Source organism: Nicotiana sylvestris, chromosome 7 (genome assembly GCF_000393655.2).
Source record: "Nicotiana sylvestris chromosome 7, ASM39365v2, whole genome shotgun sequence".
NCBI classification, from domain to species: Eukaryota; Viridiplantae; Streptophyta; class Magnoliopsida; order Solanales; family Solanaceae; genus Nicotiana; species Nicotiana sylvestris.
In genome coordinates, this window is record NC_091063.1 from 12,665,631 (window position 1) to 12,685,842 (window position 20,212).

Here is a 20,212-nt window from a genome sequence, read left to right on the forward strand (position 1 = left end):
ATGCTATTTTTACTTAAAATACTCCTACATATAATACTTGTAACCTGTTTGGCCAAGCTTCTCAAAATTCAAGAACACTTTTTTTTAAAGTATTTTTTTTAAAGCTTGAAGTATTTTGTCAAATTTTTCGAAGAAAAAAAGTGCTTTGAGTAGAAGCAGAAGCAGTTTTGGATAAGTAGAAAATTGTAGCTTCTTCTCAAAAAAGTGCTTTTGAGAAAAATACGCTTAGAAACACTTGTTAAGCTTATTTTTTATATTAATTAGCCAAACACAATATGTTTTTCACCATATCGTTGAAAAAAATACTTTTGAGAAAAAACACGTCTAAAAATAAGTTAGATTTTCGAAGCGTGGCCAAATAGGCTATTAGTGTAATATTAAAAGAAAAAAATAAGAAAAAGAGAAAATGGTAAAACAAAAGGAAGAAATATCTAAAAAGATTATTCAAATCTTCAACTCCATGAGGATTGCAGGGAGCTAGTGCAGCCAAAGCAAAAGCAGAAGCAATTGTCAAAAGTGGAAGGAAATGCCTCAAACAATGATGATTTTCCTCAAACCATTCATTTCAGCTCCCTCTTCTTTCCTCTGGAGGTTTTCTCACTGTTTTTTTAAAATTATTTTTATTTTTATTTTTTGCTTAAAGAACTATATTTTGTGCTTGATATTGTACAAAGATTACATCTTTTATGTCAGAAGGGTATTTATTGGGTTACCAATTTGGGAATTTTCTTATTTAAGAACTGTTCATGCTAGGTGTAGAGAGAACACTGAATATCTCCCTTTTTTTTCTTTTTTTCTTTGGTATGTTCTGGGTGTTGTTTGCTGTTTAGAATTCGATTGATATGAAATAGTAGTTGAGAAATGTTAAATAGGCCAAAATCTTATCTTTGAACATTTTTGGGGTAAATGATTTAAATTTTTCATGATTTTATCTGTTTACAGTGTGGTGTTTAACAAAATTCCCTGTCCAAAAATTTGCCTGCCTCGAAAAAGTAGTACTTGGACGCGGGGAATGCCAAGTTATAGCTTTATTGAATCAGAATAGGTGTGTTAGCTGGTTCTTGAATCTTATACCTGATGGTTCTTTTAGCTGTTAGCTTTATTTTTACTGCCAAGAAATACCACAAAAAGAGAGATGGTAAAAAAAAAATGTAAGTAGAGTAGGAGAGAAAGAAGAAAGAAATGTTAGGTTTTTGTAGTTTCTATTATTTTGGTACATATATGACTTGTTACCATTCGCAACTCCATGTATGACAATATTGAATTTGAAGGTTTGTCTTTGCAAATTTGATTTAATTCCATGTTGTGAACTTGTGCTTAGCAAAACCGTCATTTCTCATGCAGTAAATCAAATAGTGGTGGGAATTTATTGGATACAAATGTTAAAATATGTAAAAGAGCAGAAGTGGTGTGTCAAGGCATGCTGGCGCCGAGAAAGTTCATGCAGAAGAGGAAGAAAGTAGAGGTTTTCAAGAGTGCCGAGGACGAAGCAGACCAGAAAAACTGGAGAAAGATGATGAATGAAATTGAAGAAACTGGTTCTGCTGTTTCGGTGCTGAGAAGCCAGAGGTCCAAGAACCAGGGTCTTCCCAAGGACCTTGTTCTTGGAAGCTTGGTTCGATTTAAACAGCTTAAGAAGTGGAACCTTGTTAGTGAGGTATGGACTGTACTCTCTGCATTCAATTTTTTCTCAAAGAAATTTTTTTTCCCCATATGTGGTGTGGATTCTGAGGGTTAGGTTTAATCTGGTGATATTCAATTGGATTTTTGATTTCTGTAGTGCAGGGTATCTGGGATTTTCCTTTTTCTGCTAAGAAGTTGGGGTTTCGTAGAATCTTTGTTTTACCAAATAGATTTGGTTTCTAAAATCAGTTGCTCAATTATTATGTTGAATCTCAAGGATATTTGTGTTCTTGTACTCTGTTGATTTTTCTTTTCATCCTCTTAAATAAATTTGAAAATCAGTTAATTGGCATTTAAGTTTTTACATCAGTTCTCTCCCATTTCTGCATGCTTTAGCCAGTACTCATCTATGTATATCTCGATTATTTGTAGTCTAATCTGTTGTTTCCACTAGATTCTTGAATGGCTTCAAACTCAACACTGGTGGGATTTTAATGAAATGGACTTTCTGATGCTTATTACGGCCTACGGGAAGGAAGGGGAATTCAGTAAAGCTGAAAGCCTTTTAGGCTACATGAATAAGAAGGGCTATTCCCCGAATGTGATATCTCACACTGCTCTGATGGAGGCATATGGAAAAGGAGGTCAATACAGTAAGGCAGAAGCGATATTTCGGAGAATGCAAACCTCAGGCCCTGAACCTTCTGCTATTACATACCAAATCATTCTCAAAATCTTTGTTGAGGTAATGTAGCAAACAATATAACGGAAGTAGATAGACTTAGGAGCTCAATTATTAAAGATATAAGAAGGCGAATGATAAATGCTGAACACAACAATGAAATTTTGATTTTCTGTTTACTGTTGTAAAAATAAAATTTTCTTGTCAATTGAATTGAGCATGTCGTGGGACTCGGTAGTAGGCTATTATATGTTGAGTGTGGAGTTGTAAACATAAATACTTGTGATCAGACTGTTTACTTTTAAGCCTGCTTGTTGTGGTGGAGAAGAGCATTTGTATCATACAATGGCTGGTATGGTGCTTTGCTTTGGAATGACAGAATCATGAACTTCATGTTCTATCTTGCATGCCAAAGCTACGTAATGGAATCGAATTAATAACAATTGCTGCAATCATCTTTTTGTTTTCTAGGCAAAGGGTCCACTGCATAAGTTCCTTGACTATTATGTGATAGGATGAGAAGAAAAGTTTGATAAAATGGTAATGATTCTGACTTTAGATTTGTGGTAAGTATGCTGCTTGGTAATGATTCTTACTTAAGATCTGTGCATTTGGCTGAAGCTCCAGGTCAAGACCGTTAGTGATATTCCGAAAATTATTTTTTAGAAAAGGACCATTAATGATATTTCTGTATGAATCTTTAGATAGTAGAGATTTTGATCTGGACATTTCATTTATGCCAAATAGACTAATTCGGGGGATCTGATATAGCAGTTGAAAGAAACACTTCAAGATGCAGATGTTGACTAGACTTTTTGTCTCTTGTGCTTCTCCAAATCCACAATTAATGATGTAAACAATGACAATACTAATTAGAGAAGAGAGAAATAAAAGGTCATATTATAGAGCATATTTGCAAGATCTGTTGTTTACTTCCTTTGACTTCTGCTTTTAAAAAAGTCTCTCCTTCTTCTGAACAATATCCGTAGATTCTAGTCTTTCTAAATTTGTTTCTTATATTATATTTGACTATTGTTGTTTGTTCCCTTGCTAAAACTTGCTTAGTTACTAGAGTCATTCAAATGGAATTGGTAATTATGTGAATATATGTAATTAGTCCTAGTCCCTTATGTAATAGGAGTAGGTTATGTGTTATGTATACATATAAATAGGGCTCATTGTAACATAGAATATCAATTAATAATATTTTCTCCCATACATTCTCACATGGTATCAGAACAACTAGTGAGAAATCCCCGCTGTGCAGTTACCAGCGAGTCCGGGACAGTCACCGTACCTTTTTTCCGGTGACTTTTAGGTTGTTTTTTGCAAAATCCCTTCTCCAGTGGGTTTTTTACGAAAAATAACATCACCAGCAAGTGCGGATTTCTTAGGCGACCAAACCCCAGAAAACCACACCTGCAGAACCCGTCCACGCGCTCTCACGCGCCTTTAGAGCTTCTGACGCCGGCGGCGCGTCAGACCCACGCGTCGGTACGTGAACAGTGTTTCGGCCATCTTTTTGGAAAATTTCTTCAGGACAGTCTTATCTTCTAGTAATTCCGACCAGGCCCATACTGTTTTCTTTTTATTCCGAGCACTTTGAGATTTTTCCGGCCAGAACAGTAATTCCTTGAAAATTTCTGCTTTTTTTCGGCACAATATTATAATGGCATTCGTATCAGAAGCCTTTAACTCACAATCCGTTGGATCCAATGCATTGAATCCAATCCAGATGGTTTCTTTACCGGATTATATTGAGTTCCTTCAGTACAAAGCATGTAAACAGACATTTTCAGGGATAGCTTCCGTTGTTCAAACAGATAGTAGCGTGACTTGTGTCTCACAATCTTCAACCTCTGAGTCTTGGGTCATTGATTCAGGTGCATCTGATCATATTTTTGGTAACAAATCTCTTTTTACTACTATTTCATATTCTCAATCTCTTCCAACAGTCACAGTGGCCAATGAGTCTCAAACCACGACAACTGCAATAGGTCAAGCAAGCCCACTTCTTTCCTTACCTTTAGACTCAGTTCTTTATGTTCCCGATAGTCCTTTTAATCTCATAACCATTAGTCACTTAGCCAAATCACTTAAATCTGCTGTTTTATTTCTTGATGACCTTGTTTTTATTCAAGAATGCAGTACAGGGCGGATCATTGGTACCTGACGTGAATCAGATGGACTTTATTACCTTATCCTTGCAAAATAACATGGACTCACATCTTGTCTTTCTTCAACAACTTGTCCCGCTACTGATTCATCAGATTTATTACATAAACGGTTGGGACATCCAGTTTGTCAAAACTTCAGAAAATGGTACCTGACTTATCTCACTTGTCCACTCTAGAGTGTGAGTCATGTCAGCTCGGTAAGCATACCCGCTCCCATTTCCCGCAGTGTCTTGTTAATCGAGCATAATCACCTTTTACTTTAGTCCATTCAGATGTTTGGGGTCCTAGTCGGGTCAGTTCTACCTTGGGATTCCGCTACTTTGTCAGTTTCATTGATGATTATTCCTGGTGCACTTGGATATTTTTGATGAAAAATCAATCTGAGTTGTTTTGTATTTTCCAGACCTTCCACGCTGAAATTCAAAATTAATTTGGGGTTTCTATCCGCACATTTCGTAGTGATAATGCCCTAGAGTATTTGTCTTCCCCATTTCAGCAGTTTATGAACTCCCATAGGATTATTCATCAAACATCTTGTCCGTACACATCCCAACAAAACGGGGTAGCTGAAAGAAAGAATAGACATCTTGTTGAAACTGCTCGTACCCTACTCATACAATCTCATGTTCCGCTGCGTTTTTGGGGGATGCAGTTCTTACATCTTGCTACTTATTAATCGTATGTCATCTTCAACAATCCAGAATCAAGTTCCATTCTCTGTCCTGATTCCCCACTTACCTTTGTTCTCTCTTCCACCCCGTGTTTTTGGGAGTACGTGTTTTGTTCATAACCTCACTCCAGGAAAAATAAGTTAGCTCCTCATGCTCTTAAATGCGTATTTATGGGTTACTCGAGAACGCAAAAGGGATATCGGTGCTATTCTCCTGACCTCCAGTGGTATCTTATGTCTGCTGATGTTACCTTCTTTGAAACCCAATCATACTTCGCAGGTCCAGATAATCACTTAGATATTTCTGAAGTGCTACCAGTTTCGTCTTTTGGAGATTCAGTCACTATCTCCCATTCATCTTCCTCCATAGCTCCAGTTGCAGCTCCACACCTACAGCTCCAGTTGCAGCTCCACCATCTATAGCTCCAGTGCCACTACCTAGTCCAGCTCCACCAACTATAGCTCCAGTGCCACCACCTAGTCTAGTTCAACCTTCTACAGCTCCACCACCCCTGACTTATCCGCACCCAGCATCAGGTCCAGCTGATTCACGTCCTGCACCTGACCCTGCTAATACTGCGGACTTGTCTCTTTTTAGTCAACCGATTGCACTACGAAAAGGTATACGGTCCACACTTAATCCTAATCCTCATTATGTCGGTTTAAGTTACCATCGTCTGTCATCATCCCATTGAGCATTTGTATCATCTTTGTCCTGTGTTTCCATCCCTAAGTCTACAAGTGAAGCCCTGTCTCATCCCGGGTGGCGACATGCTATGATTGGCGATATGTCTGCTTTATATACGAGTGGTACCTGGGAGCTTGTTCCTCTTTTTTCGGGTAAATCGACTGTTGGTTGTCGTTGGGTGTATGCCGTCAAAGTTGGTCCAGATGGCCAGGTTGATCGACTTAAGGCTCGTCTTGATGCCAAAGGGTATACCCAGATATTTGAATTCGATTACAGTGATAGTTTCTCTCCCGTGGCTAAAATAGCATCAGTCCGCCTTTTTCTATCCATGGCCGTTGTTCGCCATTGGCCTCTCTATCAGTTGGACATTAAGGATGCTTTTCTTCACGGTGACCTTGAGGATGAGGTTTATATGGAGCAACCACCTGGTTTTGTTGCTCAGGGGGAGTCTAGTGGCCTTGTATGTCGGTTGCGCCGGTCCCTCTATGGTCTAAAGCAATCTCCTCGAGCCTGGTTTGGTAAGTTCAACACAGTTATTCAAGAGTTTGGCATGACTCGTAGTGAAACTGATCACTCTATGTTTTATCGGCATTCTGCTTCAAATCTCTGTATTTATCTGGTTGTTTATGTTGACGATATTGTTATTACCAGTAATGATCAAGATGGTATTAGTAAGTTGAAGCAACATCTCTTTCAGCATTTTCAAACTAAGGATCTGGGCAGATTAAAGTATTTTCTGGGTATTGAGGTCGCTCAGTCTAGCTCTGGTATTGTGATCTCACAACGGAAGTATGCCTTAGATATTCTTGAGGAGACAAGAATGACGGGTTGTAGACCTGTTGACACTCCGATGGATCCGAATTCTAAACTTCTGCCAGGACAGGGGGAGCCTCTTAGCGATCTTGCAAGATATAGGCGGTTGGTTAGTAAATTAAATTACCTCACAGTGACTAGACCTGACATTTCCTTTCCTGTGAGTGTTGTGAGTCAGTTTATGAATTCTCCCTGTGATAGTCACTGGGATGCAGTTGTCCGCATTCTTCGGTATAGAAAATTAGCTCCAGACAAAGGTTTATTGTTTGAGGATCGGGCCATGAGCAGATCGTTGGATACTCAGATGTTGATTGGGCAGGATCACCTTCTGATAGACGTTCTACGTCTGGATATTGTGTCTACATAGGAGGAAATTTGGTATCTTGGAAGAGCAAGAAATAGAATGTGGTTGCTTGGTCTAGTGCAGAAGTAGAATATCGAGCAATGACTATGGCGACATGTGAGCTAATTTGGATCAAACAGTTACTTGTGGAGTTGAAATTTGGTGAGATTAATCAGATGGGACTTGTGTGTAATAATCAAGCTGCACTTCATATTGCTTCAAATCCAGTGTTCCCTGAGAGAACTAAATACATTGAGATTGACTGTCACTTTGTTAGAGAAAAGATACTCTCGGGAGATATTGCTACAAAGTTTATGAAGTGGAATGATCAGCTTGCAGATATTTTCACCAAGTCCCTCACTGGTCCTCGTATTAACTACATATGTAACAAGCTCGGTACATATGATTTATATGCACCAGCTTGAGGGGGAGTGTTAGAATAATTATGTGAATATATGTAATTAGTCCTAGTCCCTCATGTAATAGGAGTAGGTTATGTGTTATGTATAGATATAAATAGGGTTCATTGTAACATAGAATATCAATTAATAATATTTTCTCCCGTGCATTCTCACAGGTTCATAGGAGCGACAATGTCATGATTGAAAGTGATAAAATGGGACGAGGTAGACCTTGTACCATTACCATTTGTTACATACTTTTGTAGCCGACCAAGTACTGGAAAATGATTTTCCAAGAAAATGAAAAAGCATAGTGATTAAACGAAAGTTTATGAATTGATGGATTTCCTTAATTTAGGGAAGTTGATAAAGACCATCAAAGAACTCTTTTTAATGAGTATTTACTGGAAAAAGATGAAGTTTCAAGCAGGAAATTGGTACTTATTAGTAGTGGTAGTAGTAGCTGTTGTACCTATTTTCTAAATGTAATTAATTGGGGGAGAGAAAAAGATAGTTGTAAACCCACTACACCAAGTCAAACTGAAATGGTGCCTCCAAAACCAAAAGAAATTGTTTCTGAAACCCTTGCTTCGTTTTGGAAAGCTGCTGGTGCTGGTTTGGTAATAGAATACAGGAAAAAATTGACCAAACTGAACCTGAGCACGCTTATGCTTAACTAGCAATAAAAAATCAAGAAGATTGAGAAAATATATTAGTCGAATGCTGTTTCTTTGATAACTATAGACTCTTATTCTGCTCTCAATCTACGATTTGTTGTGGTTTTAAAGCATTCTATTTTTAGAGAAACCATATCTGGCTATCTGCAAGCGTCAAAGCATTAGTTCAACTTGCTGTGCTTATGTGGGATAAAAGATGTTTTAACTTAACTCAAAAATCCAAGGAAAAACAATAGTTCCTTTATTCATTTATATAAAGTTCCTTGCTAATGAAGGGGTTAATACAGGGTGACAAATTTGATGAAGCTCAAGAAGTCTTTGAAGCTCTTATGGACATGGATGCACCTCCGCTAAAACCAGATCAGAAAATGTTCCACATGATGATCTATATGTATAAGAAGGCTGGGAAATATGAGAAAGCTCGTCAGCTGTTTTCTTTGATGGCCGAGCGAGGAATTCCACAAAATACGGTTACTTACAACAGTTTGATGTCGTTTGAGACTAACTACAAGGAGGTTGCGAACATTTATGATCAGGTAACTTGCAAATTATTTATTAGGTTCTGATTTGTTCAACAAATGGTAATTAAGTATGCTGAACAACTCCTTAAGCGCCTGTTATATTATATCTCTTCGTATCAAAAAAATGTTTTTATTCTAGTATAGGTTTGTTTCTCTTAGCAGTTAGCATTAGTTCTCTGTATTACTCCTTGATGCAGTAGTATTACACTGCATTTTAATTTGAGATGTTAGTGTTCTTTTAAAAACCTTATACAACAACAACAACAACAACCCAGTATAATCCCACACGTGGGGTCTGGGGAGGGTAATATGTACGCAGACCTTACCCCTACCCCGAAGGGTAGAGAGGCCTTTTAAAAACCTTATATTCTTGTTAATTTCTTCTAAGGTGAGACTTTATTTGCAAGATTATTTGTAGTATTATTTGTCTGTTTTAGTTATTGTTTCATGTTTGCTTTTGAAAATCATGGGCGCACGGAATGGATTTATGCATTTGCACGTCATTTTAAGCTTTGTTGACAAGGCAGTTTTACATTTGGGGTTAATCACTTGTGTGCTTTTAATTTTGTATTTATAATGACTTGATTAGCAAATTGAAGCAAATGCCTAATTTTAGATGCAAAGAGCTGGTCTTCGGCCTGATGTTGTTAGCTATGCCCTGCTCATTAGTGCATATGGAAAGGCTAGAAGAGAAGAGGAGGCACTCGCTGTTTTTGAGGAAATGCTTGATGCTGGTGTCAGGTACTTAGTTCTTTACTCCACTGGTTATCCAAGATTTTTAACATTGTTTTCCTTTCCCACAGCTTCCTTCTTTCTCTTGTTTTCTCTCCCTTCTGTTGGGTGAGGGGAGACAGTAGTGCGTGCAGTTCACTTTGTGCCTTCGATTCATTTTTTGATCTTTTTTTTTCCGGATAAGGTAAATATTTATATTAATATTGGGAAGCTCGTGTATACAAGAGGTATTTCAAGAAGTAGACACATTAAAACATGATTCTCTACATAAGATACCCCATATAATCAGTTACTTAAAAATGTGCCATTTCATCAACTAGTGAAAGCAAGTTGAACATACCTTATACATTTTCTTTGTCCCAATAATTGGAAAGAAATTAAATTGATTATCGTTGCACATTGAAAGATGAGATGAAAATTCAGTGGGACACTAAACATGACTAACTACTTCACACTCCCCCAAAGCCGGTGCGTATAAATCATATGTACCGAGCTTGTTACAGATGCAACTAATACGAGAACCAGTAAGAGACTTAGTGAAAATATCTGCTAGCTGATCATTCGACTTTACAAACTTTGTAACAATATCTCCTGAGAGTATCTTTTCTATGACAAAGTGACAGTCGATCTCAATGTGTTTAGTCCTCTCATGGAACACCAGATTTGACGCAATATGAAGAGCAGCTTGATTATCACACACCAGTTCCATCTTGCTGATTTCTCCGAACTTCAACTCCTTGAGCAACTGCTTGATCCAAACTAACTCAAACGTTGCCATAGCCATGGCCCGATATTCGGCTTCGACGCTAGATCGAGCAAGTACATTATGTTTCTTGCTCTTCCAAGAGACCAAATTACCTCTTACTAGAACACAATATCCAGACGTAGAACGTCTATCAGAAGGTGATCCTGCCCAATCAGCATCTGTGTACCCAACAATCTGCTCGTGGCCTCGATCCTCGAATAGTAACCCTTTGCCTGGAGCTGACTTTATATACCGAAGAGTGCGAACAACTGCATCCCAGTAACTATCACAGGGAAAGAAATATCAGGTCTAGTCACTGTGAGGTAATTCAATTTGCCAACCAACCTCTTATATCTCGTAGGTCTTTAAGAGGTTCCCCTGTCCAGGCAGAAGCTTAGCATTCAGATCTATATGAGTGTCAACAGGTCTACAACCCATCATTCTAGTCTCCTCATGAATGTCTAAGGCATACTTCCGCTGTGAAATAACAATACCTGAGCTAGACTGAGCGACCTCAATACCTAGAAAATACTTCAATCTGCCCAGATCCTTAGTCTGAAAGTGCTGAAAGAGATGCTGCTTCAGATTAGTAATACCATCCTGATCATTGCCAGTAATAACAATATCATCAACGTAAACTACTAGATAAATACACAAATTAGGAGCAGAATGCCGATAAAACACAGAGTGATCAGCTTCACTACGAGTCATGCCGAACTCCTGGATAACTGTGCTGAACTTACCAAAACAAGCTTGAGGGGACTGTTTCAAACCATATAGTGACCTGCGCAATCGACATACAAGACCACTAGACTCCCCCTGAGCAACAAAACTAGGTGGTTGCTCCATATAAACTTCTTCCTCAAGATCACCGTGGAGAAAAGCATTCTTAATGTCTAACTGATAAAGAGCCAATGACATATAGCAGCCATGGACAAAAAGAGACGAACAAATGCTACTTTAGCCACGGGAGAGAAAGTGTCACTGTAATCAGGCCCAAAAATCTGAGTGTATCCTTTTGCAACAAGACGAGCCTTAAAACGATCAACCTGGCCATCCGGGCCGACTTTAACTACATAAACCCAACGACAATCCACAGTAGACTTACCTGAAGGAAGAGGAACAAGCTCCCAAGTGCCACTCGCATGTAAAGCAGACATCTCCTCCATCATAGCATGTCGCCATCCTGGATGAGATAGTGCCTCACCTGTAGACTTTGGGATAGAAATAGTGGACAGAGATGATATAAAAACATAATGAGGTGATGACAGACGATGATAACTTAAACCAACATAATGTGGATTAGGATTAAGAGTGGATCGTACACCTTTGCGGAGTGCAATTGGTTGACTAAGATGAGACAAGTCCGCAGTAGGTGCAGAATCTGATGCAGGACGTGAATCACCTGGGCCTGATGCTGGACGTGGACGACGATGATAAGTCAAGAGTGGTGGAGCTGCAGAAGGTTGAACTGGACTAGGTGGTGGAACTGGAGCAGTAGGTGGTGGAGCTGCATCTGGAGCAGTATGTGGTGGAGCTGGAGTTGTAGAGGAAGATGAATGGGAGATAGTGACTTAATCTCCAAAAGATGAAACTGGTAGCAGCTCAGAAATATCTAAGTGATTACCTGGACCTGTGAAGTATGATTGGGTTTCAAAGAAGGTAACATCAGCAGACATAAGATACCGCTGGAGGTCAGGAGAATATCATCGATACCCCTTTTACTTTCTCGAGTAACCCAGAAATACACACTTAAGAGCACGAGGAGCTAACTTATCTTTTCCTGGAGTAAGGTTATGAACAAAACACGTGCTTCCAAAGACACGGGGTGGAAGAGAGAACAAAGGTAAGTGGGGAAACAGGATAGAGAATGGAACTTGGTTCTGGATAGCTGAAGATGACATACGATTAATAAGATAGCAAGATGTAGGAACTGCATCCCAAACGCAACGGAGCATGAGATTGTATGAGTAGGGTACGAGCAGTTTCAATAAGATGTCTATTCTTTCTTTCAGCCACCCCATTTTAATGATGTGTACGGACAAGATGTTTGATGAATAATCCCATGAGAGTTCATAAACTGCTGAAATAGGGAAGACAAATACTTTAGGGCATTATCACTACGAAATGTGCGGATAGAAACTCCAAATTGATTTTGAATTTCAGCGTGGAAGGTTTGGAAAATAGAAAACAACTCAAACCGATTTTTCATCAAAAATATCCAAGTGCACCTGGAATAACCATCAATGAAACTGACAAAATAGCGGAATCCCAAAGTAGAACTGACCCGACTAGGACCCCAAACATCTGAATGAACTAAAGTAAAAGGTGACTCTGCTCTATTATCAAGACGCCGAGGGAAATGGGAGCGGGTATACTTACCGAGCTGACATGACTCACACTCTAAAGTGGACAAGTGAGATAAATCAGGTACCATTTTATGAAGTTTTGACAAACTGGGATGTCCCAACCGTTTATGTAATAAATCTGGTGAATCGGTAACTAGACAAGTTATTGAAGGAAGACATGCGAGTCTATGTGATTTTGCAAGGATAAGGTAATAAAGTCCATCTAATTCACGTCCGGTACCAATGATTCGCCCCGTACTGCGTTCCTGTATAAAAACAAGGTCATCAAGAAATAAAACAACGCATTTAAGTGATTTGGCTAAGCGACTAACGACTATGAGATTAAAAGGACTATTGGGAATATAAATGACTGAATTTAAAGGTAAGGAAGGAAGTGGGCTTGCTTGATCTATTGCAGTTGTCATGGTTTGAGATCCATTGGCCATTGTGACTGCTGGAAGAGATTGAGAATATGAAATTCTAGTGAAAAGAGATTTGTTACCAGAAATATGATTAGATGCACCTGAATCAATGACCCAAGACTCAGAGGTTGAAGATTGGGAGACACAAGTCACGCTACTATCTGTTTGAACAACGGAAGCTATCCCTGAAGATATCTGTTTACATGCTTTATACGGAAGGAACTCAATATAATCCGGTAAAGAAACCATCTGGATTGGATTCAACGGATTGTGAGTTAAAGGCTTCTGATACGAATGCCATTATAATATTGTGCTGGAAAAAGCAGAAATTTTATGGGAATCACTGTTCATGCCGGAAAAATCACTGTAGCTCGCCGGAAAATTCGAAAGTTGTCGGAATCTGTCGGAAATAGTACCAATGGACTCGGAATTTATGTGCGAATAGGTTGTCCTTAAGAAGCTGGGCCAAAAAATGGCCGGAGAAGCACGCACGACGCGCCGGCGGAATCGCATATCTGGGTGGCGCGTGGAGGCGCGTGGGGCGTCTGTCGCCGGAGAACCTTTTTGGGGTTTGGTCGCCGGAGGTTTCTGAATCTATTGGTGGTGCTGGTTTGTGCATAACACTCCCCAAACATAAGATAGACGCTAATCAGTCACTTAGGTCATCGGAAAATTGCACGGTGCTCTGATACCATGTGAGAATGCACGGGAGAAAAATATTATTATTAATTAAAGTGTTGTACAACCCTATTTATATATAGTAATTACATAATAATAGTTATCTACTTCCCGATGTGGGACACTAAACATGACTAACTATTTCACAAATTCTATCTCCTGAGTGGAAGGTGCACTTTTCAGAAAGAAGATCACCAATTAACTTTCTTGTTGACATTTGTGCTTGACGAAAACATAATCATCTAAATTATGGTTTCTTGTTTCAATGGAATTGGTTTTATTCTCTGCAAAGATATTTTCTGATGCTAGCTCCCGCTAGAAAGCACCAAAATCTGGCAGTAGAGATGTGTTTAAGCCAAGTTTTTACTTATTTAGCAAGAGTAGCTTAAGTTCAGAGACACATATGTTCTCCGTCTTCATCCCAGATGATGTGATCTTGCTATGGATGCTTTGAAGTCAGTGACTGCTTTCTCTTATCCTATAATTACAAGGGGTATAAGTGTGCACCTCTTTTTTCAGGCCAACACAGAAATCTTACAACATCTTGCTAGATGCATTTGCAATCTCAGGAATGGTCGAACAAGCCCGAACTGTCTTCAAAAGCATGCGAAGAGACAGGTGACATTTTGTTTGCATTTCCCTCAAAAAAACGTAACTATTATTTTTATTAACTCAAAAAACTTTTTTCCACTGTTTGTCAGCACCAGATGGTCTCACCTGATTTTCCTATACTTTGCCTCACTTAATTTGTCGTCCAATGATCCTCACAAACAAATTCCTAGGATGCTTACTTCGGATGAATCTTGCATCCAACATTAAAAATTCTTCATGCGCCTAACTCATCCAGACGGTTTTCTAACAAACCAGTTTCCAAAATAACTCATACAGATATTTTTCTAACAAATACTTCTGAGAAAACATGCATTTTTTTAAACCTTTTGCTCTAACATTGTCTGGTTTAGCGCTTATTGGCCAAAGCATGGAGGTGGATAATATAAATTGTCTTCCTTTCAAATCCTGAACTTGATCCAACTCTCTGACTCAATATTTGGATTAAATTCTCGGACTCACTCAATTAAAGGGAAGGGGAAAAGTAAAATACATGGTGGATTAAATTCACCGACTCAATTACTTGGGAAATTGTCAATGTGATCCTTTGCTCTAACGTAGGAATCCATTCTCAAGTAGACTTTTGATTTTCCGTATTTCCCTGCAGATGTAGCCCCGACCTTTGCTCATACACTACAATGCTATCTGCTTATATTAATGCACCGGATATGGAGGGTGCTGAGAAATTTTTCAGAAGAATAAAGCAGGATGGATTGGAGCCCAATGTTGTCACATACGGCACACTGATTAAGGGATATGCAAAAATAAATGACCTCGAAAAGATGATGGAGAAATATGAACAAATGCGGGTCCATGGTATCAAGGCTAACCAAACTATCTTCACTACAATCATGGACGCGAATGGTAGGAATAAGGAATTTGGCAGTGCCGTTGCTTGGTTCAATGAGATGGTATCTTCCGGGGTATCTCCTGATCAAAAAGCAAAGAACATTCTCTTGTCCTTGGCAAAAACGTCGGAAGAACAGATGGAAGCTAAGCAGCTTACAGGATGCGCCAACGAGCTGATAGTTGACAGAATTCCCAATTACATCAATAATAATGATGAAGACGACTATGACGATGACGATGATGATGGTAGTAGTGATGACGAAGATGACTATGACGATGATGATGGTAGTGGTGATAATGAAGACTATGATGATGACAATAATGCAAAAATGAGCATTTTGTCAGGAGAAAAATTGGATCAACTAACAGTTAGTGGTAGTGCATCTCAGACGTAAGAAAGTAATGCAAAATGAGCCTAGAAAATTTTGTAAATCTTGGTAGTCTTCCTAGTTTATATTACACTTCTCCTCCATTTTGTATGTTAAAGCAAATATGAGACTCCAGGAAAATGAAATTTCAACTTTGAAAAGCAAGCAATTTCTTCCCATCTGTTCAAGCCTATTGCTGGTGGGAGGTAACAGATATCATGTGGAATAAGTCGAGATGCGCGCAAGGTGGTCCGGACACCACAGTTATAAAAAAAAGAAGAGCAAGCACTGTCCAGCTAAAGGTTGTCGACATCAGTGATGTGTCTTCATGTTCTTCATATCAATAACCATCCAGTGTAATCCCACAGGTGGGTTTGAGGAGGATCGTGTGTACACAGTCTTACCTCTATCTTGTGTATTCATGTTCATGATATCAGCAAACACTCGGTGTAATCACACAACTAGAGTTTGGGGAAAGTAGTGTGTACGAGGCGTTACCCCTAGCTTGCGAAGGTAAGACATGTTCTTGATATCATGTATCTTTATTCTAGTGGTTTGGCTGTTCACATTTCTCCAATTCTATGTCATGGTGCAGTAACCATCCTTTCAACTTTAGTCAGTTTTGAAGTTTATAAATTGAATTTTCACTGTGTGACATTTATAGCTGGTGAACAAGTGGACAAGAATCTGACATTTCATATTCAAAGTTGAATTTCCTTGTAAGGTGTAGCTATCTTGGCAATATAATAAATTGCTTTTGGGACTGGGGACCAATTCACCAAATTACTGAAACTTTACAACCATTGGATGACCACGTGTATATTACTTGAACACTGCAATTTTTCAAACGTGTGATATTTATGGTGCAGGGTTTAGTCGAACATAGTAGCTTCAGGCCAAATTTTGTATTTATGCAAAAACTTGCAAAAATATAGAAGTAATACTTTTTGCAGTGGTTTTTAATTTTGAACCCCGCTTGCCCTATGGACAGAATTTCAAGGTCAAAAGTGAAAAGTATCGACAAAAAATTAAGATCATCCACTTTAAAGGCTCCTTGTGTACTTCACCCGTACGAACAAATTTGAATATGTATAAAATACTAATTTAGAACCGAATAATTAAAAGGACTAGAATCTCGAATCCACAAGTTTCAAATTCTGGTCTCGCCTTACCGACTCTATCTCTAATTAATATGGTAGATATTTTTTACCATAAATAATGCAGAGTCCTAACTGTAAAGTTCATATCATTATCAAGAAAGTAGGCCCCTCTTCACTTCATGTCATTTTGTCCTCATTTCCCTTAGTCTCTCTTATATTTCAACCCTACCCCATATCCCAAAATAATCATACACAAAAATTATAACCAAGAAAAAGATAGATTTTCATGGATTTACAAGATATTACTAGTTTGAGGGTATTAATGTTTCCATGGTTAGCATATGGTCATATATCTCCATACTTAAACATAGCCAAAAAACTTATAGACAAGGGTTTTTATATCTACCTTTGTTCTACACCTATAAATCTTAATCTTATCAAGTAAAAAATCCCCCAAAATTACTCTCTTTCAATTGATCTTGTTGAACTTCATCTACCACAATTACCTGAGCTTCCTCCTATTTACCATACAACTAATGGCCTCCCACCACATCTCAGCTCCCCTCTCAGAATTGCATTTAACATGTCAAAACCCGAATTCTCAAGAATATTACAAAAAATTAAACGCGATTTGGTAATCTATGATATGTTACCTCCATGGGCAGAAGAAGTTGCTACCCTTTCACACAACGTTCCAGCAGTAATGCTCTTGACTTCTGGTGCAGCTGCGTTTTCACATGTTTTGCATTCGCACAAAAATTCATCCATTGAATTCCCATTTCCAGCTCTTTATTTGAGTAAAATTGAGCAACAACAATTCCAAGTAATTATGGAACAAGCTACTAAAGAGAAAGTTCCTGAGGATAAGCTCCTCCACCCTTTATTAGCTGAAATTGGAAACTCGAAAAGAATCATTTTGATGAGTACGTCTAGGGCAATCGAGGCTAAATACATCGATTATATAACCGAATTATCACATTGGAAAGTTGTTCCTACTGGTTATCCAATCCAAGATCATGATCTTATGAGTACTGAAGATGATGATTATGATCTTATCGATTGGCTAGGAACGAAAAATGAGCATTCAACTGTATTTGTTTCGTTTGGAAGTGAGTATTTATTGAGTAAGGAAGATTTTGAAGAGATAGCATTTGGTTTAGAACTTAGCCAAGTTAATTTCATATGGGTTGTAAGGTTTCACAAGGAGAGGAGGAAGCTAAAATCTAGCGCGTATTACCTAAAGATTTTCTTGAAAAAATTGGAGATAAGGGAAAGGTTGTGAATGGTTGGGTACCAAACAACAAAGAATTCTTAACCATTCGAGTATCGGAGGATTTGTAAGTCATTGTGGTTGGAATTCTGTAATGGAAAGTATAGAGTTTAGTGTTCCTATTATAGCAATGCCAATGCATATTGATCAACCTATAAATGCTAGGTTGATGGTTGAACTTGGCGCAGCGGTGGAGATAGTGAAGGATGACGAAGGGAAGGTTGGTAAAGAAGAGGTAGCACAAGTTATTAGAGGTGTTATATGTGGAAAAAATGGGGAAAATCTGAGGAAGAAAGTTAGAGATATTAGTGAGAATTTTAAGTCTGTAAGAGGAGAAGAGATTGATGCTGCTATAGTGCTGTTGAAGAGATAATAAAGATTTGCAAGAATAGCCAAAGTGTCAAAAATGTAACGTGATGTTGTAATTCATAGACAGATCATGTTGTGTTTCTGATTGCTTTTAAAAAAAACAATAGGGTGGAAGACTATATTGCTTCTAAGTTTGTTGTTAGTTGCATAAATTACTTAAATCAGCTGCCATGTTTTCTAACTGTCCTTTTGTTCTTCTAGCTAGTATCAGTGGTGAAGCTAGGAGTTTTTCCAAAGGTATTCAAATTTGAAAGAAGTGGAAAAAAATTCTCGATAAATGGTGTTCAGTATGTGTTATATACCTCTAAAACGTAATGTTATATCCATATACACAGTGGAATTTTTCGACGAAGGGTGGTTAGTTGACCACCCTTATGACCATGTGGCTTTGCCACTGGCTAGTACTAGTATGTTTAAATGGATCATGTTAGACTGTTTACATTACACTCTCTTGGTGTTACAGAACCAATTTTTCGCAAATGGCACGGCACGGCAGTAGCCTAACACTCAAGCCACTCACCCTTACTTGTTTTCTCTCACAGTTTAGGACTTAGAATACTTTCAGACTTGTAAACGAAAGCACACAACAATTACGAGTAAAACATTCAACCTTTTTATTATTCTCGCAGAATATTTTAAAGACTCACATTGGAAAGCTCACAATATGTTACTTGCTTTAGCCAACAAAATACAAATACATACAGGGGTTGCCAATGGCTGTTATAAAGGGAGTAGTTACATGGGGTGTGCCTGGCACATGCCAAGGCCTACAAACAAGTAAAACACTTGGCCATTGTCTGAAGATGATTCTCATTAAATTATCCCACCTTCAGCCTTCAAGCCAACTGATTCATGTGCACTGAACATGGCATAACTTCCACACCACATGCATAGCACACTGCCTTCCAGTCATGTATTTTGCACACTTTTTCCAGCTTTGCCCCCACTTCATTCCGCAAGACTTGCCTTGTCTTTTGGACCATGCCCCGCACATAATCAGCTCATGACAATGCTCGTCATAGCCATACGCATGCATTTGTCAAGTGCCATGCGACTGCATGCCTTCATTTGCCATAGTTGTCGCCCACAACCAAGACTATCGTGCCATCACTCAAGGCACCTTGTCAAGCTGCTCTGCCTAAGTCCATGCGCCAACTTAGGTACACACCCAGCTCTGCACATTGCTTGCCAATGTCCACTCGAACCCGTGTCAAGGGGCAATGTACAAGCTCTTGACATTGGTTATGCTCGACATCTATCACGTTTCAATATTAGGGGCTAACACTTAGGGTGCGGCCTTTTCTCGATTTTGCGTGAAGATGGGATATTTTATGTACCGAGCTGCCACAATTTTAGTAAATTAAATCTCTCTCTGTGTTCATTTTTTAAGTCAGAAATGTCAAATTATATTGCAAGTTATTTATTTTTATGGCATGGTATGTTGTTACTAATAATTCAATTTCAGAATCAAGCTGAAAATTCTGTCCATAAGGTTCTTCGATCATCTCTTGGAAGTGTGCAATTTGTCAACTATGAAATTACTTGGAGCAAGTTTGATGTATGTTTCCTTTTATATTGACCTTAAATAGAATAGGAAGAAATTCAAAAATAGTGAGTTTTACAAGTGGTCATTCAAAAATAGCCACAATTTTAAAAGTAATCGAAATATAACCACTTTTCATGTAAAAATAAATCTGAACGAAAACACTGTTCAAAATACGAAAAAATGCTTCAGTATAATATACTGGAACTTCAGTATATCATACTGGAGTTCCAGTATAATATGCCGGTCCAGCATAATATACTGGAGATTGGAGCATCGGTGCTCCAATCTCCAGTATATTATACTGGAACTTTCCGCGTGTTGGAGTTATACACAAGTGCACCGATCTCTAGTATATTATGCTGGAACTTTCCGTGTTCCAGAAAAATAGTGGCTATTTTCAATGACTTTGCAAACGCTTGCTATTTTTGAATGACCAGTCCGAAAACTGGCTAGCCCATGCTATTTTTACAATAGAATGTGAATGAATATGAATCAAGATTTGGCTTTATTTTTTTGAGCAAATGACCCTCTATAGCCCCTCAAATTTTGATAGCCCGTGATTTTTTCCATTGATACCAAAT

General features: G+C 38.4%; 1 protein-coding gene and 1 pseudogene across 1 annotated transcript; both read left to right on the forward strand.

Moving 5' to 3' along the window:
* Window positions 1-408: 408 nt before the first annotated feature.
* On the forward strand, window positions 409-16,129 carry LOC104210415 (pentatricopeptide repeat-containing protein At3g59040). Its single transcript, XM_009759316.2, has 7 exons — window positions 409-591; window positions 1,345-1,657; window positions 2,078-2,368; window positions 8,362-8,610; window positions 9,212-9,336; window positions 14,040-14,138; window positions 14,737-16,129. The coding sequence occupies exons 1-7, from the start codon at window positions 527-529 to the stop codon at window positions 15,371-15,373; spliced, it is 1,779 nt and encodes a 592-aa protein (XP_009757618.2). The 5' UTR covers window positions 409-526; the 3' UTR covers window positions 15,374-16,129.
* Window positions 16,130-16,895: 766 nt separating this feature from the next.
* On the forward strand, window positions 16,896-18,249 carry LOC104210412 (beta-D-glucosyl crocetin beta-1,6-glucosyltransferase-like; annotated as a pseudogene).
* Window positions 18,250-20,212: the final 1,963 nt, after the last annotated feature.